The sequence below is a fragment of the Cherax quadricarinatus genome, chromosome 24 (assembly GCF_038502225.1).
Source record: "Cherax quadricarinatus isolate ZL_2023a chromosome 24, ASM3850222v1, whole genome shotgun sequence".
In the NCBI taxonomy this organism is placed as follows: domain Eukaryota; kingdom Metazoa; phylum Arthropoda; class Malacostraca; order Decapoda; family Parastacidae; genus Cherax; species Cherax quadricarinatus.
The window spans coordinates 22,284,639-22,311,375 of NC_091315.1; the positions used below are offsets into that span (position 1 = coordinate 22,284,639).

At 39.7% G+C, this 26,737-nt stretch overlaps 2 protein-coding genes across 3 annotated transcripts in view; one reads left to right on the top strand and one right to left on the bottom strand.

The window, feature by feature from the left end:
- Positions 1-26,737, bottom strand: part of LOC128690846 (ras-related protein Rab-7L1) — a 115,074-nt gene that overhangs the window by 67,983 nt on the left and 20,354 nt on the right. For both annotated transcript variants that reach the window (XM_070088254.1, XM_070088253.1), the window contains exon 2: positions 10,793-10,861. In XM_070088254.1, coding sequence (XP_069944355.1) covers positions 10,793-10,861 — 69 coding nt within the window. The remainder of the gene's footprint in view (positions 1-10,792; positions 10,862-26,737) is intronic.
- The window catches only part of LOC128690845 (ankyrin repeat and BTB/POZ domain-containing protein 1), a 91,910-nt gene that overhangs the window by 15,487 nt on the left and 49,686 nt on the right, over positions 1-26,737 (top strand). The window contains exons 4-5 of the mRNA XM_053779593.2: positions 18,936-19,095; positions 26,556-26,718. Of these exons, the coding sequence (XP_053635568.1) occupies positions 18,936-19,095; positions 26,556-26,718 (323 nt within the window). The remainder of the gene's footprint in view (positions 1-18,935; positions 19,096-26,555; positions 26,719-26,737) is intronic.

A 26,737-nucleotide genomic window follows, 5' to 3' on the forward strand; every position in this document is an offset into this window, starting at 1 on the left:
TGTGCGTGGATGTAGTGCAGATGACAAGAAACAGATGATTGCTGATGTTATGAATGAAAAGAAGTTGGATGTCCTGGCCCTAAGCGAAACAAAGCTGAAGGGGGTAGGGGAGTTTCGGTGGGGGGAAATAAATGGGATTAAATCTGGAGTATCTGAGAGAGTTAGAGCAAAGGAAGGGGTAGCAGTAATGTTGAATGATCAGTTATGGAAGGAGAAAAGAGAATATGAATGTGTAAATGCAAGAATTATGTGGATTAAAGTAAAGGTTGGATGCGAGAAGTGGGTCATAATAAGCGTGTATGCACCTGGAGAGGAGAGGAATGCAGAGGAGAGAGAGAGATTTTGGGAGATGTTAAGTGAATGTATAGGAGCCTTTGAACCAAGTGAGAGAGTAATTGTGGTAGGGGACCTGAATGCTAAAGTAGGAGAAACTTTTAGAGAGGGTGTGGTAGGTAAGTTTGGGGTGCCAGGTGTAAATGATAATGGGAGCCCTTTGATTGAACTTTGTATAGAAAGGGGTTTAGTTATAGGTAATACATATTTTAAGAAAAAGAGGATAAATAAGTATACAAGATATGATGTAGGGCGAAATGACAGTAGTTTGTTGGATTATGTATTGGTAGATAAAAAACTGTTGAGTAGACTTCAGGATGTACATGTTTATAGAGGGGCCACAGATATATCAGATCACTTTCTAGTTGTAGCTACACTGAGAGTAAAAGGTAGATGGGATACAAGGAGAATAGAAGCATCAGGGAAGAGAGAGGTGAAGGTTTATAAACTAAAAGACGAGGCAGTTAGGGAAAGATATAAACAGCTATTGGGGGATAGATGGGTTAATGAGAGCATAGGCAATGGGGTCGAAGAGGTATGGGGTAGGTTTAAAAATGTAGTGTTAGAGTGTTCAGCAGAAGTTTGTGGTTACAGGAAAGTGGGTGCGGGAGGGAAGAGGAGCGATTGGTGGAATGATGATGTAAAGAGAGTAGTAAGGGAGAAAAAGTTAGCATATGAGAAGTTTTTACAAAGTAGAAGTGATGCAAGGAGGGAAGAGTATATGGAGAAAAAGAGAGAGGTTAAGAGAGTGGTGAAGCAATGTAAAAAGAGAGCAAATGAGAGAGTGGGTGAGATGTTATCAACAAATTTTGTTGAAAATAAGAAAAAGTTTTGGAGTGAGATTAACAAGTTAAGGAAGCCTAGAGAACAAATGGATTTGTCAGTTAAAAATAGGAGAGGAGAGTTATTAAATGGAGAGTTAGAGGTATTGGGAAGATGGAGGGAATATTTTGAGGAATTGTTAAATGTTGATGAAGATAGGGAAGCTGTGATTTCGTGTATAGGGCAAGGAGGAATAACATCTTGTAGGAGTGAGGAAGTGCCAGTTGTGAGTGTGGGGGAAGTTCGTGAGGCAGTAGGTAAAATGAAAGGGGGTAAGGCAGCCGGGATTGATGAGATAAAGATAGAAATGTTAAAAGCAGGTGGGGATATAGTTTTGGAGTGGTTGGTGCAATTATTTAATAAATGTATGGAAGAGGGTAAGGTACCTAGGGATTGGCAGAGAGCATGCATAGTTCCTTTGTATAAAGGCAAAGGGGACAAAAGAGAGTGCAAAAATTATAGGGTGATAAGTCTGTTGAGTATACCTGGTAAAGTGTATGGTAGAGTTATTATTGAAAGAATTAAAAGTAAGACTGAGAATAGGATAGCAGATGAACAAGGAGGCTTTAGGAAAGGTAGGGGGTGTGTGGACCAGGTGTTTACAGTGAAACATATAAGTGAACAGTATTTAGATAAGGCTAAAGAGGTCTTTGTGGCATTTATGGATTTGGAAAAGGCGTATGACAGGGTGGATAGGGGGGCAATGTGGCAGATGTTGCAGGTGTATGGTGTAGGAGGTAGGTTAATGAAAGCAGTGAAGAGTTTTTACGAGGATAGTGAGGCTCAAGTTAGAGTACATAGGAAAGAGGGAAATTATTTCCCAGTAAAAGTAGGCCTTAGACAAGGATGTGTGATGTCACCGTGGTTGTTTAATATATTTATAGATGGGGTTGTAAGAGAAGTAAATGCGAGGGTCTTGACAAGAGGCGTGGAGTTAAAAGATAAAGAATCACACATAAAGTGGGAGTTGTCACAGTTGCTCTTTGCTGATGACACTGTGCTCTTGGGAGATTCTGAAGAGAAGTTGCAGAGATTGGTGGATGAATTTGGTAGGGTGTGCAAAAGAAGAAAATTAAAAGTGAATACAGGAAAGAGTAAGGTTATGAGGATAACAAAAATATTAGGTGATGAAAGATTGGATATCAGATTGGAGGGAGAGAGTATGGAGGAAGTGAATGTATTCAGATATTTGGGAGTGGACGTGTCAGCGGATGGGTCTATGAAGGATGAGGTGAATCATAGAATTGATGAGGGAAAAAGGGTGAGTGGTGCACTTAGGAGTCTGTGGAGACAAAGAACTTTGTCCTTGGAGGCAAAGAGGGGAATGTATGAGAGTATAGTTTTACCAACGCTCTTATATGGGTGTGAAGCATGGGTGATGAATGTTGCAGCGAGGAGAAGGCTGGAGGCAGTGGAGATGTCATGTCTGAGGGCAATGTGTGGTGTGAATATAATGTAGAGAATTCGTAGTTTGGAAGTTAGGAGGAGGTGTGGGATTACCAAAACTGTTGTCCAGAGGGCTGAGGAAGGGTTGTTGAGGTGGTTCGGACATGTAGAGAGAATGGAGCGAAACAGAATGACTTCAAGAGTGTATCAATCTGTAGTGGAAGGAAGGCGGGGTAGGGGTCGGCCTAGGAAAGGTTGGAGGGAGGGGGTAAAGGAGGTTTTGTGTGTGAGGGGCTTGGACTTCCAGCAGGCGTGCGTGAGTGTGTTTGATAGGAGTGAATGGAGACGAATGGTTTTTAATACTTGACGTGCTGTTGGAGTGTGAGCAAGGTAACATTTGTGAAGGGGTTCAGGGAAACCGGCAGGCCGGACTTGAGTCCTGGAGATGGGAAGTACAGTGCCTGCACTCTGAAGGAGGGGTGTTAATGTTGCAGTTTAAAAACTGTAGTGTAAAGCACCCTTCTGGCAAGACAGTGATGGAGTGAATGATGGTGAAAGTTTTTCTTTTTCGGGCCACCCTGCCTTGGTGGGAATCGGCCAGTGTGATAATAAAAAAAAAAAAATGACAGCTAAGAGACTGAACAGTCCCTGGCTAACACCCAGCATTCTCAAATCCATAAATACAAAACACCGATATGAAAAACAGTACAGAATGGGTCACATAACCAGAGACCAAACAAAACGTTACTCATCAATCCTAACCAGCCTGATAAGAAGGGCAAAAAAATTGTATTATGAGAACAGATTATCCAACTTACGAGGTGATATAAAAAAGACCTGGAAAACCCTATCTGAAATTCTGGGAACAAAAAAGATATCACGACATAGCGAAATAAAATTAGCAAAATCAGATGAACCCCAACTCCCACCAACAGAAACAGCAAACAGACTCAATGATTTCTTCTCCACTATAGGACAAAACCTTGCCAATAAAATCCCAAGCTCGGATACCCCACCAAATGACTACCTCACTGGCAACTACCCGAACACGCTGTTCCTAGCTCCGACTAACCCATACGAAGTCTCCCTTATTATCAACGCACTAAAAAACAAGGCAGGAGATTTAAATACCTTGCCACCCTTTATATACAAAAAAGTGTCACAAGTGCTATCACCAATCATTGCAACACTCTTTAACAAATCCATTGAATCCTCCACCTTCCCTACAGTTCTCAAAATAGCAAGGGTCACCCCGATCCATAAAGGAGGAGACCAAACAGAGTTGAATAACTATAGGCCAATATCCAATTTACACCCTCTCTCAAAAATCTTTGAAAAATTAATTCATAAACGAATCTACTCCTACCTCATCTCCCAAAACATACTCAACCCCTGCCAATTTGGATTCAGACCTAATAAAAATACTAATGATGCTATTATACACATGCTAGAACATATATACACTGCAGTAGAGAAAAAAGAAGTCCCACTGGGGATCTTCATTGACTTACGTAAAGCTTTTGATACAGTTGACCATGACTTGATCCACGTAAAATTGTCACACTATGGTATAAGAGGGCACTCCCTCAACTACCTCAAGTCATACCTCAGCAACAGAAGCCAATATGTGTACGGAAATGGGGCAAGCTCTTCCGCACAACCAATTACAGTTGGTGTCCCACAGGGAAGTGTCCTTGGCCCTCTTCTCTTTCTCCTATACATAAATGACCTACCAAATGCTACGCAATTACTCAAACCCACACTTTTTGCAGATGACACTACATACGTCTTCTCTCACCCGAGCCCAGTCACGCTAGCCAATACTGTAAATACCGAATTACAGAAAATATCTACCTGGATGAGGACTAACAAACTTACACTAAACATTAACAAAACCTACTTCATTCATTTTGGTAACAGAGCTACAGATGTCCCTCTTAACCCTTTCAGGGTCCAAGGCCAAAATCTGAAGTCACGCACCAGTGTCCAAGAAATTTTGAAAAAAAAAAAAATTATTTTTTCTTACAGAATTAAAGAGCATATTTTTGTGAAGGTAATAAAACAAAAAAAATTAGAATCTGATCAGTACTTACCGAGATACAGTGCCAAGAAGTTTGTAGAAAATGATGTGGTGGCGGCAACATCGACGAATTCCACATACGCGTATTATATTATTTTGTTGTTTTAGTTGTTTTTTCTTTTCTTTTCCAATTTTTTTCTATTCCTACTAACATTTGGGGCCTGAGAGACCAATACTGTATATAATGTATATATATAAACTCACTGTATTGAACACAATAACCGCACTAAAGTTATTATCATATTATTGTTTACCACTGTTGTTTATTACAATAAACATGCACAAATATTGTATAATACTAATGTTCTATCATATATTTACATATTTACAAACACTGGACATGGTTTTAGAACTGCTGGAGCTTGTGGAACTCCTTGAAACAAGGCACCATGCACAGAGGCACCTTACATTCCTCACACATAAACCGAGTGTCTTTGCGTCTTTGTTGCCGTCGTTTTGTTTGTGCACAGACAATGCATCTCTTCTGAGCAAATTTCTTTTGAGTTGAAGGAAGCTGTATTATGAAATGATCACCTTCTCTTCTCAAACGCTTGGGTATATTGTGATGAATTCGAGGACCATGTTGTATTGCAGGTGTTGTTACCTGGTACTTCATTATGAGTTGTCTGACAACAGACAAACAAAATTCACCATACGGTGGTCTGTTACCAGTCTTTATTTGGTACATATTATATGCATTCAGCATTGAAATGTCCATGAGATGGAAGAAAAGTTTCATGTACCACTTGTAACTCTTACGAACACAGTCAACAAAACCAATCTGCATGTCACACTTGTCAACCAAGCGCATGTTTTGTGTATAATCAATCACTGTCACTGGTTTTCGAATACGTTCATTAGTCACTCGATCAACTTTGCCACTGTCTTGCATTTCATTACGGTGAATGGTTGTCAACAATGTGACATCTCGTTTGTCATGCCACCGTAATGCCATGATGTCATTGGCAGTAAACACCTGCACGTCATCACCACGAACACCTGCGTTGAGCCTGGGCATATGTTTACGATTAGAACGCACTGTGCCACACACATCTGTCTTGTTCACTCGCATGAAATCACTGAGTAATGGGCTTGTGTACCAGTTATCGGTATATAATGTATGGCCCTTACCAAGATAAGGTGCCATCATGTTTCTCACTACGTCACCTGATATACCCAATAACATCTTGGTATCTTTCAATGTTTTACTACCCGTGTATACAACAATATCCAACACCAGGCCACTGTCACAATCACAGAGTACAAACAATTTTATACCAAAGCGGTTCCTCTTGCTCGGTATATACTGCTTGAATGACAGTCTACCTTTGAACAAAATCAAAGACTCGTCAATTACAAGATTCTTGAATGGATAAAAGTATATCCTGAACTTTTGTTTGAGATACATGAAAACATTTCTAATCTTGTATAACCTGTCACTTCTGTCAGGCCTGGTTTTGTCAGAGAAGTGCAACATACGTAACAGTAAGATAAACCTGTTCACTGGTATTATTTCACTGAAGGATGGGGTACAAATTAGCCGATCTGTGGACCAGTATGCTTTTATATTATGCTTATAGACGTGAGGCATAAGCATTATTGTTGCAAAAAGCAAATACATTTCTGCAACAGTCGTCTCTTTCCACCTGTGTAGTCTTGACTGTGGTGATAAGATCGTATTTGCCATGGTGTACTGAAAATACTTATTACTTTCCCTGACAATAATTTCCATCAATGGCTGGTCAAAGAATAATTCAAAGAATTCCAGTTCATTGGCCGTGGTTCCAAGGGGACAGGTAGGTAGAATTCCACTTTGCGAGTCATCAAAGTGGTGAGGGCTGGGAACAAAATTGGGATTTTGCTGCCAATCCCAGATACGGTTTGCTGGTGGATACTGGACATCATAGGCTGGTTGTACGGGTGGTTGTGGCGGGCTGGTGGGTGACGCTCCGCTTTGTCCTTGAACTGACGAGTCAGCAGCGTGGGTTCCCGCGTGGCACAGCGAGTCACGCATGGCGGTGCCACTACCACCACCAGCCCCACTAACACCATCCACTGATGTCTGTGGCCCATCCATGCCAAGTGTAGCCACATCATCCTCACTATCACTACCTAAAACGGGTGTAGGGCCACGGGATGTACTCCGGGATGTACTCCGGGATGAACTCCGTCCCCTGGGCACAGCATAGGGTACACTACCCGAGCGCATGCGGCGGCGAACATACCGACGCTTCTCTGGTGAATATGTTTCCTCACTATCACTACTCGAATGATCGTCGAGCGCAATAAAATCACAATCCACGTCAGAATCATCGTCATTACTGAAGTCAGAGGCCAGGCCACGGGAAAATATTAGTTTTCTCTTACGTTTAGGAACACCCGACCGTGAGTCACGAGTGCCCACACCAGAGGTAGAAGGTCGAGGATCGTCGGGGTTTTCTGCACTATTATCGATATCCTGGTCATTATTTTCGGTCACTAACTGATCAAAGCCGTAGAATTCGTCTTCATTTCCACTTCCATCAGTGTCAGAACTATCAGACAGGAAGAGGAGAGTCCCAATTTTCCGGGGAGTGAGAGCTGACTTGCGACGAGACATGGTGAACAAGGGTGACTGAGCCGGCGTTCCCACAATGCTATGCAGGCGCCTAGATTTTTTGTTTACGGCGCACACCCACGGCGCAGACCCATTCTCTCATATGTAGGCCTATGAGCGCTTTCGCGCTAAATTTGACGGCGCTAGAATTTTGGCGTAGATCTATGGTTTGGACACTCACCGACCAGCCGTAGATCTACGGGACGGACCCTGAAAGGGTTAACATAATGATAAACGGATCACCTATCACAAAGCTAACAGAGGGAAAATTCTTAGGAATCCACCTTGATAATAGACTCAAATTTCATACACATATACAACAAATTTCTAAGAAAATTTCCAAGACTGTAGGCATACTATCGAAGATATGGTACTATGCTCCACAGTCAGCCCTCCTGGCCCTATATCACTCTCTTATTTACCCCTATCTCACCTATGGAATTTGTGCATGGGGCTCAACAACAATTAACCATCTCAGACCACTAATTACCCAACAAAAGGCTGCAGTTAGAATGATAAATTCTCACTACAGGCAGCACACTCCACCAATATTCAAAACACTCAACCTACTCACCATACAAAACATCCATACTTATTATTGCACCTATTACATACATAGAACACTTAACTCTGATATTAACCCTCCCCTCAAACATCTCCTTGCCAACCTCAACAGAACACATGACCATACCACAAGGCACAGATCACTCTTTGATGTTCCTCGTGTCCATCTCGCGCTATGCAAAAACTCAATGCACATAAAAAGCCCTAAAATCTGGAATTCATTACCTGTAAATATAAAAGAAACACTACCTGTTTATAAATTCAAGTCTCTTCTCAAAGTTCACTACTCACTCAAAACCAAATAAATACTGAATAACTGAACCTTATAAATTGTATATCTTAAATGTTTCTCACAATTATATCACATAAATGTTAAACCTAAAACCCAATCTAACAGAATACTCCATTCGACTGAATGTACAGCAATGCAAGCAACCATATGACCTGTCTTTGTAATACTCATTTGTGTTTTATAGTTATCTGTTTACAATAATGTTTTATCACTGATTTCATCATTGCTTAGTTAATCTTAAGTTAATCTTAAGCCAGCCCGTAATGCTATGCATATAAGTGGCTTTGGCATGCTGCTCTTACCTGTATTTTTTTGTACCTCTGTATGTATGCTCAAATTACCAAATAAATAAATAAATAAATAAATAAATGTGTTTGCAGGAGTGTCAGAAGAATTCTGTTTTCTCTTGTCAAACACCTGTTACTGGGGGATAACTTTAAAAAAATATTCCTTTCGTATGCCTTCAGTCTATAGCTATTCATGATGCTTGTGGGTTTAGTGCTTCTTTTTTATGATTACAATAATAATAATAATAATAATAATAATAATAATAATAATAATAATAATAATAATAATATAATCATCATTCACTCAAAAAAATGAGAGTGTTGCTCTTTACTTATTCTACTGTACCACTGTGGAGACAACTTGTACACAATGTAAGGTGTTGGTATGAACATGTATGAACCATAACCAGGCGCATTTGTCCGTTTGTTTACATAATACTCTACGTGGGTGGGGTGGCCAGGAGAGCTACCATACCTCCCACATTTGACTTTCTACAAATAAATGCTTTTCACCTCTAACCCTACATTAAGACCATTAAGACTACAAATATTTTAAGGTAAGTAATGAGTGTACTGTATATGCATTTTATCACTCTAGGGCGCTTTAAACGTCATAGTATATTATGTGTGGGTGGGATGGCCAGGAGGGCTACCTTTGCCCTACATTCAGACTACAAATATTTTGAGGTAAATAATAAGTAAATAAAAGGAACACTGTATCAACATCTGGGGTCCCAGACTATTCAACATCTTACCAGAAGATATCAGAAACATGGCTGGAACAAATGTAGAAACCTTCAAGAGGAAACTGGACAAGTATCTTCACTAGGTGCCAGATCAACCAGGCTGTGATGGATATGTGGGGCAGTGGGCCTCCATTAGCAACAGCCTTGTTGACCAGGCAAGCACAAGATGAGCCTGGCCCATGGCCAGGCTCAGAGAGTAGCTAAACTCTTGAAACTCTTCAAAGGTATATCAAGGGTATACTGTGTGTGTATTTTACTCTTTATTGTTTTTAATGCCTAGTTCTATTGCTTACTTAATATATGTTAGTGTAATCTTGGTATCTGGCATTTATAAGTGGAAAAAAATGGTGTTCTACTTTCCGCTTTCTGGCGGTAGCCTGGAACCTAACTTGCCATATAAGTGGGGCCCTACTGTATATAATGCAGTAGGGCCCCCATATCCGTGGGGGATACGTTCCAAGGACCTGCCACGGATACCAAAACTGTGGATAGTAGCAGACCCTGTAAGTCCTATACATGCTTATTATAAAGTTTAATTGATAAATTATGCACAATAAGTGGAGAATTAATCACTTTTTTTACTGATGGGAAGCACTTCATGGCTTCTCTTAGGCTTTGAAGAATTCCCATCTTCTCTACTTTTGCACTTTGGGGCCATTAATATGGAAAATTAAGAGGTATTTTTGGGCCACAGTAAACTGTGGATAACTGAAACCATGGATACCAAATCAGTGGATACATTAGTGTACAGCCTCTCCTCACTTAACGACAGAGTTCCATTCCTAAGACCATGTTGATAAGTGAATTCGTCGCTAAGTGAGAAGCATACTATAATGGTAGTGGGTTTATGTCAACCATCTTTGATATTGCTTTAATGTCACCTTTGGTAGGTAAGACACATAGGCAACAGTTAGGCAGCTTTATTCCGAAACATTTTGCTTACAAAGTAGGCTTCTTCAGTCGAATACAGAAAGTAGGCAGGAACAGTAGAGATGTGAAGACGATGTAATCAGTCCATCACCCTTGAAGTCGTAGAATTTGAGGTTGTCAGTCCCTCAGCCTGGAGAAGTTCAGTTCCATAGTCAGGAACTGAACTTCTCCAGGCTGAGGGACTGACAACCTCAAATTCTACGACTTCAAGGGTGATGGGCTGATTACATCGTCTTCACATCTCTACTGTTCCTGCCTACTTTCTGTCTTCGACTGAAGAAGCCTTCTGTGTAGGCGAAACGTTTCGGAATAAAGTTGCCTAACTGTTGCCTATGTGTCTTACCTACCAACCTGTCGGTATTGTATACCATTTTGATGTTCAATGTCACCTTTGCACCATTTATAACAATTATGGTATATTTTTAAATGTTCATAAAGCAGTGTACTGTTTATTATAATAAACAGAATAGAAGAAATCAGCTCTACATTATTGAGGTATGCATACTGGTCAGTGAGCCCATCGTAAGTCCGAGTCATTAGTGAACGAGCACGTTGCTAAGTGGGTAGAGGCTGTATTCAATTTTGGGTGTGCTCTTTCAGTCTTGTTAACAAAACCCATTACATAATGGAGCTTTATAGGAGAGCTTACTGTATTTTCATATTTTGTTTTACTAAAAAATAGGTACTATGTTGAATATGTTTTAATAAGTACATTTCATTAGCAAGACCATTATACTGTAATCATTTGAAATTTACCTTGTTGCGAATTGTCGTACTCCTGACTTTGCATGAACTTGCTACTTTGCTCACTGTGAACTGCAGAATCTGCAAAATGGATGAGAACACTATGAAACATTAAATTTAAATTATAATTATAAATTAAATAAGTTTGTAAAAGAGTATCCCTTTAATTTGAATGTTCTTAGATTAAGTGTTCTAGATTGACAATAAATTCTTTCTTAACCCTTTGACTGTCGCAAGCCCATTTCTGATACTCATTCTATGTCGCAAAATTTTTGGAAAAAAAAAATTATTTTTTGCTATGAAATGATAGAGAATCTTTTCCCGATGCTAGTGATGCCAAACACATGAAATTTGATAGAAAACTTATGGAATTATGCTTCCATGAAATTAGCGATATCGGCGATATATACACATTGGCGATTTCGCCAACTTTGAGCCTTATTTTCGGCCAATTCCATTGTTCCAGTCGACCAAACTCATAGCTATTTCTTTAGAACTCTATTTTTCTATCAATTGAGTACAAGAAACTGCCCATTTACCAATTTCAACTACCCAATAAAGTGGTCAGAAATTGGCAATTTGGCCAATTTCGCACAAATTAAAAAAGATGCCAATTTCAAAATAGGGTCAAGAATAAACAATGCAGACATTCTTGGCACTAAAATCACATATCCTCTGTTCATTAGTCACATCTCCAGGCCCATCTTATATTATTCTTGCTTTCTATTTTGATTTTTTATTCACACAAAAAATAGAAGATTTACTGTTATGCAGACTACTGCATTATTGTAAAAATGGTATAAATAATATCAGTGCACTAGTTAAAGAATATTAGATTCCCCAGTTGATGTGTATTGGACGTGTGGTGTGATTTGCTCACTCTTGAACATTGGTAATAATCGAACATTTCCACTATTTTGAGCTCAATTTCAAGGTCGTTTTCATCATGAAACTAATCAAAATCATTTTTGTTTCTGTAATATGTTTTCCATTCTATCAAATGAGACCAAGAAAACGAGAATACAAGCATAAATACTATACGAAAATACACCTCAAAGTCGGCGTTTTAATCCAAAAACACAGTGGTAGTTTTTTTCTCATTATGCACTGCATGCTGCAGGATTTTTTTAAACAGTGCACACTGACCACACAGACCCATTCTCTCACATGTCAGCATACCAGCTCTCTCCTGCTTGATTTGAAGCCGCTAGAATTATTGAGTATATACACGTATACAGTGGACCCTCGACTTACGATATTAATCTGTTCCAGAGAGCTCATCGTTAGATGAAATTATCGTTAGTTGAATAATTTTCCCCATAAGAAATAATGGAAATCCAATTAATCTGTTCCAGACACCCAAAAGTATGAAAAAATTTTTTTTTACCACATGAAATATACATTTTCCTACACAGAAAAAGAAGGATACATGCACAATATACTGTACTAAATGAAGAATAAATGACACTTACCTTTATTGAAGATGTAGTGATGAGTGATGAGACACTGTTTTTCTTGAACACTGAGATTTTCAGAGTGATACATGAGTAAAGGCTTCACTTTGCAATCCCCACTAGCATTATAACAAAACATGAGAGTTAGCCCGTCTTTCATAGGCTTGTGTCCTGGGAGTGCCTTTTCCTCCTGAGTAATATAAGTCCTGTTTGGCATTTTCTTTCAGAACAGGCCTGTTTCATCACAATTAAACACTTGATGGGGTTGGAATTTTTTCAGCTTTGCCATGCCTTATCACACTGTATGCACTATGATTCTTAGATCTCTCAAACCAACTTTTGCTGGCCTTAAATTCACCAATATGAGCACTAGTTCCAGGCATTTTTTCCTGTTCACCTCGGTGTTAGTCGACTAGTGTGGGTCGCATCATGGGGGACAAGATTAAGGACCCCAATGGAAATAAGCTAGACAGTCCTCGATGACTCACTGACTTTCTTGGGTTATCCAGGGTGGCTAACCCTCTGGGGTTAATTGTTTCTCGGCAATTGTTTCTCGTTAAGCCACACCAACAACAGTCTCTCCACATCTTTGAGTAGTACAGCTGACGGTGGTGCAGCAGCAGCTGACAGTGATGCAGCAACAGCTGATGGTGGTGCAGCAACAGCTGATGGTGGCGCAGAAGCAGCTGACTGTGGTACGACAGTACATGTATTTCAATAGTATTTCTCACCCTTTTTACTACAGAGTTGGCACTAAAAGCTTTCTTTGGGCCCATGGTAGCTTATTTAGCAGTTACAAGCACTAAAAACAACGGAATAATACAAAATTTATTGAATGTATGCGTGCAACCGTCTGCCCTGGCTTGTAAACAATGGCACTAGCTGAGCTGAGGCGCTCTGGCCAGACAGACCGCGTTCGGGACGAATGATGTAAGTCGAGTTTTTCTTTGTAGGTCGGGGAAATTTTTTTTATACTGAAACGCTTTGTAAGTCGATTTTGCTGTTAGATGAGGCCTTCGTAAGGGTCCACTGTACGTCCGAAACACTGGCTCGTAAGACGTATATATATGTCCGAAACAGTCAAAGTAAGCGCTTAAGCAAGGTACAAAGCCTTCAAATTGACCCACCGGCCAAAACTTATTGTCTCCAGTTAGTACGCTTAAATATTTTTGAGTAAAAATCAGCTTTCAGTGTGCATATATATACAGAATTGTGGCTTTATCAACATAATGTATATACACACTGGGATTAGTTCATATGAAATTTTAAAACTAGGTGGATTGTGGCCTTAATTATCTTGGCAGATGAGAGGCCTTCAACATTAGTGTCGAATCTAATGAACTTTCATAATTATGTGCTCTTTTCATTACATAGCAGTACAGTAGTTAGTTGTGGTTAAAACACATTGTTTTGTGTGAATATTTTATTTTATAGTTAGGGACCCCAACTTATGAATTCCCAGAGTTACACACATTGTTTAAATTGTCTTCATTGTTTATATTGTTATGTAATTTCTTTAATATTTCAGTAGCTGTAGGATTTACTACCTCATTTTGAATATCATTCCAGTAGTCTACCACTTACTGTAAAAAATATTTTATATTGTAATTTTAGCATTATTTTTGGTTTTCTTGTTGATGACACTCAAAAAAATTCTTAATCCAGTTTTTTATTCTTTTAGTATTTTATATGTACTGTAGTAGTTGACCATTTGTATATAATTTAGCCTTGTATACCATCCAGTCTATAGGTAGAGAGTGAGTAAGGTAGCTATGATGCCTTGAATTATGTTGACTCATGAGCTACTAGTGTATGTATGGCTTCCAGATGACCCAGCCAGGCTTCTGTACAGTGTCCGAGATGGCCAGTGTGTCTGGATGAATGTAATAATTTGTTGAATTGATATGAATTCAGCAGCAATATGTACAGTTGACAGGTTTGTTTATATTCAAAGTACTGAATTTGAATTATTCCACTGAATAATTTGATATAGTAAGTACCCTAGTTAGTTGAGAAAGATGTAAGGTTAGTCTTGTATAAACAGCTTAAAAAATAAAACTACTGCAGTTTTTGTCTAAGCCAGTATAACTGTGGATTTACAAATGAAAGGCTCCTGATTCAGTCACCTACTCAGAGTGTTACCTGCATGATAGGGTGAGATTCTCATTTTAGTTTATTTTTATTTATTTTTTTATTAACACATCGACCGTTTCCCACCAAGGTAGGGTGGCCCAAAAAAGAAAAACGTTCGCCATCATTCACTCCATCACTGTCTTGCCAGAGGTGTGCTTACACTACAGTTATAAAACTGCAGCATTAACGCCCCTCCTTCAGAGTGCAGGCATTGTACTTCCCATCTCCAGGACTCAAGTCCGGCCTGCTAGTTTCCCTGAGTCCTTTCATAAATAATACCCTGCTCACACTCCAACAGCACGTCAAGTCCTAAAAACCATTTGTCTCCATTACACGCTCATGCATGCTTGCTGGAAGTCCAAGCTCCTTGCACACGAAACCTCCTTTACCCCCTCCCTCCAACCTTTCCTAAGCCTTCCCTCCAGTACAGATTTATACACTCTCGAAGTCATTCTATTTCGTTCCATCCTCTCTGCATGTCTGAACCACCTCAACAACACCTCCTCAGCCCTCTGGATAATAGTTTTGGTAATCCTTCACCTCCTCCTAATTTCCAAACTATGAATTCTCTGCATTATATTCACACCTCAGACATGACATCTCTGCTGCCTCCAGCCTTCTCCTTGTTGCATCATTCACCACCCATGCTTCGCACCCATATAAGAGCGTTGGTATAACTATTCTCTCATACATTCCGCTCTTTGCTTCCATGGACAGAGTTCTTTGTCTCCACAAACTCCTCAGTGCATCACTCGCCTTTTTTCCCTCGTCAATTCTGTGATTCACCTCATCTTTCATAGACCCGTCTTCTGACACATCCACTCCTAAGTATCTGAATACATTCACCTCCTCCATACTCTCTCCCTCCAATCTGATATCCAGTCTTTTGTTACCTAATTTTTTTGTTATCCTCATCACCTTCCTCTTTCCTATATTCACTTTTAATTTTCTTCTTTTACATACCCTGTCCAACTCATCCACCAACCTCTGCAATTTCTCTTCAGAATCTCCCAAAAGCACAGTGTCTTCAGCAAAGAGCAGCTGTGACAACTCCCACTTTGTGTTAGATTCTTTATCTTTTAACTCCACACCTCTTGCCAGCATCCGACCATTCACTTTTCTCACAACCCCATCTATAAATATACAGTGGTCCCTCATTTATCGTTGTTAATCCGTTCCTGGAAGTGCAACGATTATCGAAATAGACAATTTTCGAATCAATTTTCCCCATAAGAAATAATGTAAATACAATTAATCCGTTCCTGACACCCAGAGGTATTAAAGCAAAAAATTTTTTTACATGAAATATAGATGTAGTACATAAACAATACAATGGGACATGAATGAAACATTAACAGCATAACACTTACCTTTATTGGCGATTCTTCTTAGTGTATGGAAGTCTGGAGGAGGAGAAAGATTGGATTAGTTACTGTTTGGAAGGGGAATCCCCTTCCATCAACACCTCAGGTACCAAGTTCTTTTCTGGGGTTACATACTTCTCTTCTCTGTTCTTAATGCCACTAGGACCAGCTTGAGAGTCACTGGAGTCCTGTCTCACAAAAAAAGTGTCCAGAGAGCTCTGTTTCTGGCATCTCTTTAAAACTTCCCTAAAATGAGCCAAGACTCTGTCACTGTACAAGTTACCGATATGGCTTGCAACATCCTTCTCAGGGTGATGTTTCTCCATAAATCTTTCCATCCTACCCCACATTTCAAAAATTGCCTTAATTTCTGAAGAAGGTACCTTCTTCCATCTCTCTTCCTCCTCCTCTGCAGCAAGATTCTGAACTGCGATCTGTTGCTGTTCCTGCTGAAGCTCTTGCAGCTCCTCAGTGGTTAGCTCTTCGTTGTGGTCCTCCACCAACTCTTTCACTTCCTCCAAACTCCAACAACATGGAACTCCCCAATTCCACAATAGATTTCACAACTGACATAGGTTCATCAGGGTCAACCACAAACCTTTCAAAATCCCTCTTGTGGACACAATATGGCCACAATTTTCTCCAAGCAACAACAGCTTCCTTGATTTCCTTTTTCTTTGCCACGATGGAAGATATAGTTGTGTGGGGTTTGTTATACATCCTGGCCAGTTCGGCCACACGTACGCCACTTTTATATTGTTCAATGATGTTTTTCTTAAATTCAATCATATTTCTCACCTTCTTTACCAAAGGCTTGGCACTAGGAGCTTTCTTTGGAGCCATGGTAGCTTATTTAGCACTTGCAAGCACTAAAATGAGTGAAATATTATGAAATATTTCGTTTGAACAAGTGAGGGGACCGTCTCTCACTGGTAAACAATGGCACACTGGCTGGGAAGGGAGGCTGAGGCGGCTCAGAGCCGTGAGTACGTGTCCAGGACAAACGACGATTACCGAGTCAACCGACCATTTGCAAGCCAATATTTGGACGAAAATAACGCGACAATTTCCGAAAAGGACGACTGTCGAGCCCGACGATTATCGAGGGACCACTGTATTGAACAACCATTGTCACATCACTCATCCTTGTCTAAGGCCTACTTTTACTGGGAAATAATCTCCCTCTCTCCTACATACTTTAACCTGAGGATCACTATCCTCATAAAAACTTTTCACCGCTTTCAATAACCTAACTCCTATTCCATGCATTTGCTACATCTGCCACATTGCCCCCCATCCACCCTGTCATGCATCTTTTCCAAATCCATAAATGCCACAAAACATTTTAGTTTAGTGGGCTGTAATTCAGTCAGTGCTTTCCCAGAAATGCTAGTACGCAACATAATTATGTATTACATGTATAAGGTTTTAGAGTGGGTAGGGAATGTGTAGATCAAGTGTTTACATTGAAGCATATATGTGAACAGTATTTAGATAAAGGTAGGGAAGTTTTCATTGCATTTATGGATTTAGAAAAGGCATATGATAGAGTGGATAGGGGAGCAATGTGGCAGATGTTGCAAGTATATGGAATAGGTAGTAAGTTACTAAATGCTGTAAAGAGTTTTTATGAGGATAGTGAGGTTCAGGTTAGGGTGTGTAGAAGAGAGGGAGACTACTTCCCAGTAAAGGTGGGTCTTAGACAGTGATGTGTAATGTCACCATGGTTGTTTAATATATTTATAGATGGGGTTGTAAAAGAAGTGAATGCTAGGGTGTTGGGGAGAGGGGTGGGATTAAATTACCGGGAATCAAATACAAAATGGGAATTGACACAGTTACTTTTTGCTGATGATACTGTGCTTATGGGAGATTCTACAGAAAAGTTGCAAAGGTTAGTTGCCAAGTTTGGGAGAGTTTGTAAAGGTAGAAAGTTGAAAGTGAACATAGAAAAGAGTAAGGTGATGAATGAGGGTATCAAATGATTTAGATAAAGAAAAATTGGATAGCAAATTGGAGAGGAGGAGTATGGAAGAAGTGAATGTTTTCAGATACGTATTTGGGAGTTGACGTGTCAGCGGATGGATGTATGAAGGATGAAGTTAACCATACAATTGATGAAGAAAAAAAGATGAGTGGTGCATTGAGTTATATGTGGAAACAAAAAACATTATGGAGGCAAAGAAGGGAATGTATGAAAGTATAGTGGTACCAACACTCTTATATGGGTGTGAAGCTTGGGTTGTAAATGCTGCAGCAAGCAGGCGGCTGGAAGCGGTGGAGATGTCCTGTCTAAGGGATATTTGTAGTGTAAATATTATGAAGAGAATTCAGAGTGTGGAAATTAGGAAAAGGTATGGAGTTAATAAAAGTATTAGAGGGTTGAAGAGGAGTTGTTGAGGTGGTTTGGTTGTTGAGGTGGTTTGGTCAAAGTAGAATGGCATGGAGAGCGTATAAATCTGTAGGGGAAGGAAGGCGGGGTAGGGGTCGTCTACGAAAAGGTTGGAGGGAGGGGGTAAAGGAGGTTTTGTGGGAAAGGGGCTTGGACTTACAGCAAGCATGTGTGAGTGTGTTAGATAGGAGTGAATGGAGACAAATGGTATTTGGGACCTGACGAGCTGTTGGAGTGTCAGCAGGGTAATATTTAGTGAAGGGATTCATGGAAACTGGTTATTTTTATATAACTGGACTTGAGTACCGGAAATGGGAAGTACAATGCCTGCACTTTAAAGGAGGGGTTTGGGATATTGGTAAATTGAAGGGATATGTTGTGTATCTTTATACTTACACAAATAACCCGCACATAAAAGAGAGAAGCTTACGACGACGTTTTGGTCCGACTTGGACCATTTACAAAGTGTGACTTTGTAAATGGTCCAAGTCGGACCGAAACGTCGTTGTAAGCTTCTCTCTTTTATGTGCGGGTTATTTGTGTATCGTTCCAGTCACGGTATTGTGCCTTTTTTTTTTTGTTATCTTTATACATATATGCTTCTAAACTGTTGTGTTCTGGGCACCTCTGCAAAAACAGTGATTATGTGTGAGTGAGGTGAAAGTGTTGAATGATGATGAAAGTATTTTCTTTTTGGGGATTTTCTTTCTTTTTAGGTCACCCTGCCTCAGTGGGAGATGGCCAACTTGTTAAAAAAAAAGAAAAAAACAACAACTGCAAGGTATTACAATATTTTATTGTTTTGTTTTCAGGTTATTTGAAAGTGGCGAGTACAGTGACATAACTTTTGTGGTGCAGGGTAAATCATTTCCGCTTCATCGTTGTTTGCTGATTGCCCGTTCAGAATATTTCAGAGATATGTTCTCATCACGCTGGCATGACAGGTCAAGAATAACCATCAACAAAGATTTGGTGAGTGCTGTTTGAGGAATTCTAAGCAGTGCTGTCTGCTGACAGGATGTAGATATTACACTACTGCTTTCAGATGTAGGTTTTAATTACTGCATTTGATTATGGTAAATTGCATAGTATTTTTAAGGCAACCAGCAACTATTCTTAATTATTTGAATGAGCTTTTCTGTGTCAGTGTAATAATGGATTTGTTTGTTGATCACAATTTCTAGTGTCTTTGGGTAGGCATTTATACTTTCATATACGTATTTACTTTTATATTTTTATTATTTGTTATTTGTATAGGTATTACAGGCTAAGAGCTATTATCCTATGTTTTTAACACATTTGCCATCTCCCACTGAGACAGGGTTACCCCCCCCCCAAAAAAAAGAAACACATTCACTATAATTCATTCAGTGACTATCTTGCCAGAAACATGCTGAGTCACTTCTGAGTTCAGATGACCCTCCAAACTGCAACATTCACATTCCTCCTTTAGGATATATTATCCTTCATCAGTTCGTGTTGAAGCCTGACCATTGTTGTGGTATACTGTCCCTCAGAAAGTGACCCACAACAGTCAACTAATAACAATGGACAGTACTTATTTATTGCAAATTGTAAAAGGACTGCAGATGTGAGGAGACTTATCCATAGATTTTGCTTTGTCCAGAGATCAAAAACCAGGTATTTACATTTGTGAGCTTTGACCACTGAGCTATAAGTCACCATTATTATTCTGGTAGAAAAAACTTATTACTTGTTTCTCATATGAAGTACATTAGATTATTTGAAAAAGTGGTTGGAGTTAGCATTAGTATTTAAATTGTTCTGTACAGTGCTCATGTACCGTACAGTATGGTTGTACCTATTTAAGGCAGGCAGAATTTAAGATACGGAAAATATGCAAAAAAATTTTTTTGCTCGTATTATTATGGCAAATACCTAGGTTACTGTGAATTCCTGAAATTTCTCAATTTGTGCTCACTGGAGTGCAGATGAGAAAGACATATTATAAGTCACATATGTTAGTTACTAAAAGCACTGATTTTTAATCTTCATACTAAAATTACTCCTTAAGAGAGTGGGAGGCATAATACACTACAGAATAATCTTGATGAAAAATAGGTACTCAGTATGTACTCAAAGATAAAATTTTAGTAACTCAAACTTCTAAATCATTTATATATATATATGCCACTTACATTTCCTAGTGTTTACTCAACATCTTCAAAACCCTGAACTGTGCTGATCCTGACTTAAAACTTTAACTTGTAAGCTGTAATAGAACATATGGACATCACACTCTAAGCAAATATTTTTTATATTCCTTGTGTTTGCTTGAATTTATATGCAACTTAAAGGTCCAAAAATTTGGAATAACTTTCCATTTGAAGCAAAAAAATGTAAATTATTAAAGAATTCGAATGAAAACTAAAAAAATATACATGTATTTATATAAATAAATTTTTAACTCCTTGGAAAAAGGCTCAGAACTACAAGACAGGTTGACTCAAAAAAGAAAAAAAATACCTTATAAAATTTTTCTTCTTTTTACATGTAGTAATTTTATACAGGAGAAGGGGTTACTAACTTCTTGCTCCCGGCATTTTAGACGCCTCTTATGATACATGACTTATGGAAGAAGGATTCTCTATGTGTATGCTGAATGTAAATAGAAGTCTCATAAACACACACATTATGTGTGTTTATGAGACAGAGCGAAAAGAATTAGCATTCATGCCAGAGTGCAAAAAAAAAAAAAAAAAAAAAAAAAAATACAGTAGATTTCCATTCACACTCACTTGACAAGACAATAGTGTTTCCCAGGATGCTTGCCATCTACCAACCTACTACTACTGTACTTGGTTTTAGGTCAGTATCAGCAATACAGTGAAGTTTCTTAAATGATGAGTGACCTGTTGGAAGTGTGTATGGCATTAATATTTAGAGATTTTATGAATTTGAATAAAGGCGTAGTCACTATTCTTGCACCCTTCTGTGCAGTGTAATATTACATATAAGTTGTAGAAACATTTATGTACTTATGCATTTTTTGTATTGTGTTATCTTAATTATTACTTTGCTTATTCAATAAATAGTTTTTTCATTTACCTTTGTACACCTTTCATTAATTTCCTGAATTAGCCTAAGTTTTGCCTGAAATGCTGAACACAGTATTTGCTTTGTAAGATTTATTACATATAATACACACCTGTGAACTGTATCACACCTATGATTGTAATTTTTTTCATAAATAATAATTTGATCCTGATTTCATTTTGTATAAAGGATTCAAGAGTTTTCAACATCCTCCCATTTAGTATAAGGGCAACAGTAAGCAGATAACCTGCATGAAAAGTTAGCCCCTCATCTGTTTCTTCACCTTGATTCATAAATTCACATTGACTTTGCTAATATTTACCATATTGTTGCTGTCAGTTGTGATCTTATGCAGGCTTATGATACTACATGGCCAGCAAAGCATGTTTTCATTAGAATAATTTGAGCATAAACTTGCTCCATTTTGCTGTCAGTCAACTTTCAAATCTATTTTTCTTGGTTTTGGTTTTCTTCGTATGATAATGGGGTTTTCATAGTTTATGCTGGTATGGACCCTCAACTGATGGCCACCTTGCTGCAGTAAGTAGTTGCTTTGGTTTTCGTAGGCTTTAGGTTCTCTGCAAAACAAGTTTTCTGACTTTCACATGATGTCTTCTCATTCCTTGTTGCCCTCTTTAACTTTCAGCATTCCCAATCATGATTAACTTAAGAATTCCTTGGCCATCTGTATCATTATTGTGGAAAAAACACAGCTTCTCTTAAGACCAATTGTCTTTTAAGGTTAACCTCCTCCAGATTTTTTCTCAGGTCTTCTCGGACGAGGAACACTGGCCCTTCGTTGCCTCCACTTGACCTAGGTTTTTGTCTTTTGTAATATGGAGACCAGCTTAGAGAAGGAAGTTACATTCTGTAACTTCCTTCTCTAAGCTAAATGTCATTAATCTCTATAGTTTATGGTTATGTTTGAAGTCTTTTGGTAATAACCTTGTCAAAATCTTTTATATTAAGTGTAATGTCTCCTCATTACAAGACTTGTAATAATCACTGTTTTTGTTTCCATTATTTTCATGATATGACTTGGTGTTCTGTGATGTTAGTAAGTTCCATCATTTCCATAAACAATACTCCTAATTGCATCCTTTTGATGTCTTCATTCAGTCACTTTTTTTTTTCATATTTTGCTGAGTTGGCTATTGCCATCTTCTGTATTGCTCCTTAGACAATTTCATTATTTATTGTCATTTCAGTTTTTCACAGTTCATTACAAGCAATCTAGTATTGTGATTCTTCTGCTCCTCTGGTACTTGACAAAGACTATTTTAGGATAATGAACCTGAAGGACTAGTAATCTAGGATAACCCAGGGAAGCTTTATCAGTGTTTGTCTTATTTCCATTGGGGTCTTTTGGTCCTCCTCCTCAGGGTGTGACTCACGACAGTTGGCTAACCCTCGGGTGAACAGGGGCAACGAGAGATGGGAAACATGCTCAGAGTCTCCATGCATCTCAGGATCAAATGCAGGTCCTTTGGTTGTAAGCTGATGGTTCCACTACTGAGTCATGAGCATATGAAGTTGGCTTCCATGTAGTCTGTAAACTCAGTGAATAAACCAAAGAATGTACAGGAACTCAAACTGTGGCCCGGGCATGTAGCAGGCCCAGTGCAGTACGAATGAGCCACAAATCTTACAATAGGAGATTTAACAGACAACATTTCTGTAACTTGATTTTTTCATTGGCACTGTGTTTATTCTTCTCTTTATTCACGAACAGTCATTCATTACGAAATACTTTGAGTTTATAGACTCTATGACTTTGAGAGGTATGAGAATAGATATACTATGAAAACTTCTGAGTCTGTGGAAAGAGACAGTTGGGTCACAGCTAGTGACCTCATAAAGTGACTTGTGAGGTACAGTATACCACCTCATGAAGTGGCCTACAAAGTGTACTACCTCCCATGAAGTGGCCCATGAAGTGTACTATGTACCTCTCATGAAGTAGCCCATGAAGTGTACTACCATGCATGAAGTGGCCCACCTTTCTTGAAGTGGCCTGCAAAGTGCACTATTTCCCATGAAGTGGCCTGCAAAATGTACTACCCCCCATGAACTGTACTACCTCCCATGAAGTGGCCCAGCTTTCATGAAGTAGCCCATGAAGTACTACCTCTCATGAAGTAGCCCGTGAAGTACTACCTCTCATGAAGTAGCCCGTGAAGTACTACCTCTCATGAAGTAGCCTGTGAAGTATACTGCCTCTCATATAGTGGCCTGCAAGTGTACAACCTCCCATGAAGTGGCTAGCCAGCCAGAGTAACTGTCCACCACTGTCCTAGTGTTTGCCCTCGTGGTTTTTTAAATCATGCTTTGCTCTAGCCCTCCCTCCCTCGTGCGTGTGCGCGCACACACACACACACACACATGCACACACACACACACACACACACACACACACACACACACACACACACACACACACACACACACACACACACACACACACACACACACACACAGGGATGTTAGGAAGTACTTCTTCAGCCACAGAGTAGTCAGGAAGTAGAATAGTTTGGGAAGCGATGTAGTGGAGGCAGGATCCATACATAGCTTTAAGCAGAGGTATGATAAAGCTCACGGCTCAGGGAGAGTGACCTAGTAGCGACCAGTGAAGAGGCAGGGCCAGGAGCTAGGACTCGACCCCTGCAACCTCAACTAGGTGAGTACAACTAGGTGAGTACACACACATGACATAAAATACTGCACGGAATAGACAAGGTGGACAAAGACAGGATGTTCCAGAGATGGGACACAGAAACAGAGGGTCACAATTTGAAGTTGAAGACTCAGATGAGTCAAAGGGATGTTAGGAAGTATTTCTTCAGTCATAGAGTTGTCAGTCAGTGGAACAGCCTAGAAAGTGAGGTAGTGGAGGCGGGAGTCATACATAGTTTTAAGACGAGGTTTGATAAAGCTCAGGGAGCAGGGAGAGACAGGGCCTAGTAGCAGTCAGTGAAGAGGCGGGGCCAGGAGCTATGAATCAACCCCTGCAACCACAAATAGGTGAGTACAAATAGGTGAGTACACACACACACAGGGGCCAGGAGCTGAGTCTCGACCCCTGCAACCACAATTAGGTGAGTACACACACACACGCGCGCGCGCGCGCTATACAGAACTTGGAGGAATCGGAAGTAACATGGTTCGATCCAAGGAAATGGAGGTCAGGTTCAGTTTCCCTGGATCAAGAGCCTCACTGGCATCGAGGAACCGCCTCCCTTAAAGGGAGTTTTGTTTACTAATTTCTGAACCCCACCCAGTAATATCCTCATCTGTTAACACAGGCAGTTTTTTTTCTTTTATTTAGATAAAATTGAATATAGTATTAGCATTGTGCTGCTGCCGTCGTGTATATAATAGTTACACAGTGGGAACAAAAGCTAGCTATATTTCCTGTTATATTCAGTCACAAAGGATGGGCCACGTAGTGTTGGAATGTGTCAGCCTGAGCTGGGGGACTTCAGTAGGGCGATGAGTATATCATCAAGTATTCCAGTAAGGGTTCATCAACTACAGTAGCTTCAAAGGTTTCCTTCCAGCAGACTGGAGTTCCTATCACTTGGGAATTGCCATCCCAGGCGTTGGAGAGGGATGGTGGGTAAGGGCGGACACTGGTAGCGGGATGGGATAGAAGGAGCAAGGAAAAATGCTACGAAGTATTGCCAGTGGCGCGCAGAGGTCTGTTGATGCCCCGGGCCAACTCCTTGATTGTATGCTCCAAAGACTCAGGTATAAGACCTAGTACTGAGAAATATTATGAGAAAGATATTTTGAATATGTAAACACAGATGAAACATGAAATAAACACTTTATTCGATTTAAATATAAATCAATCAAATTTTTTAAGTTCTTTCCCCAAATGACACCTCCTGTCAGAAAACACTTGAACTACTTCACTTTTTACATCAGCTGTGAGAAATTCTTTTTCAGTGCTTATTAGAGCCAGATTGGTCAGTCGTTCCTGTGACATTAAAGACCTCCGATATGTTTTTATTAATGTCAGTTTTGAAAATGACCTTTCACAACTTGCGACTGAAAATGTGATTGTCAGCTAAGTAATGTGTATGAAACAGCGTGGGAAAGACATCCCTCCCATACTGCAGCAAAGACTCCACAGCATCTTTACCATCACGAGGAATTCTATTCCCTGCAGCTTGAAGGAGCATCACAAAATCAGTAATTTCGTCATATAACTGAATGGCTGCCACATCATTATCATAATATTTTGCAAAGTCTGAACATTTCTTTGTTCATCTTCAATTGGGGGGCACCATTTTCTCTGGAAAGTAAGGGTACACCATATTAAAGGAATAAAGGGCTAACCACTGCCTCTGTAGTGCGGCGAGTCTCCAAAACTTGATTTATCACCACTGAAATTTCAAAATCACTATCATATTTCCCTCTCTAATTGGATGCCCCCCCACCATATGGATGCCCGGGGCCACCGCCCCTTCGCCCCCCTCTGCACGCCACTGAGTATTGCCACATATTACTGGTGTATTTTGTCTCTGCAGTTTATTTAATACTCATATGATTTATAGATAAAAAAAACTGGGCAAGAAATATTTTTTTTTAGCTTGAAAGCATTCACATTAACTTTTTAAATGTAAATGTGTCTCCGTGTGTCCCCTGTCTCCGCGTGTCCCCCCTGTCTCCGTGTGTCCCCCTGTCTCTCCCTGTCTCCCTGTGTCCCCCTGTCTTCCTGTGTCCCCTGTCTCCCTGTGTCCCCCTGTCTCCTTGTGTCCCCCTGTCTCCTTGTCCCCCTGTCTCCCTGTCCCCCTAGTCATGAGTTACAGTCACTTGTTAAATGTCAGAGTCACTTGTTAAATGTCAGAGTCACTTGTTAAATGTCAGAGTCACTTGTTAAATGTCAGTCACTTGTTAAATGTCAGGGGCACTTGATCTTGTTAAAGGTCAGAGGGCACTTGTTAAAGGTCAGTAGTCATTTTTTTAATAGTTACGGGTCACGTGTAAAGGTCAGTATCACCTGACGAAAATCAGGAATTTCTTTCCACTGGTCATTTGTTTAGAAACAATTTTCTCCCATCATCATTTTCATTACATTTTTTAGCACACATGCTTTTCTGGCAGCATATTTGAAGTCTTGGTCTGGATGTACGTGTGTGTAGCATTTTTATCTCGCTGGACTGAGGGTCGAGCCTCCACTACTCCTATTGAATAACTTACTCACTAAAAACATAATAATTCCTCCACTGCTATGTCTTTTAGTATTTTTATATCTCAAACCCAGCATTCGTTTTCACAAACACGAAAACAACATGAAGTACATATTGATGAAGTACTTATCAGTGATGAAGTACATAGTCTTATATCAATGTTCTGTTGTTTGTGCGCAGGTTCACCCCGGAGCATTTAGTGCAGTCATGAAGTACATCTACACTGGAAGGTTCGAGTGTTCGCTGGAGCTGGTCGAGAGAAGTATTCGCATTGGCATGAACTGCAAACTGACTAATTTTAAAACCATGGTGGAGGACGCACTCAAGAAGGCTCTCACGTTACGTGAGTGTTCACTTCTTCT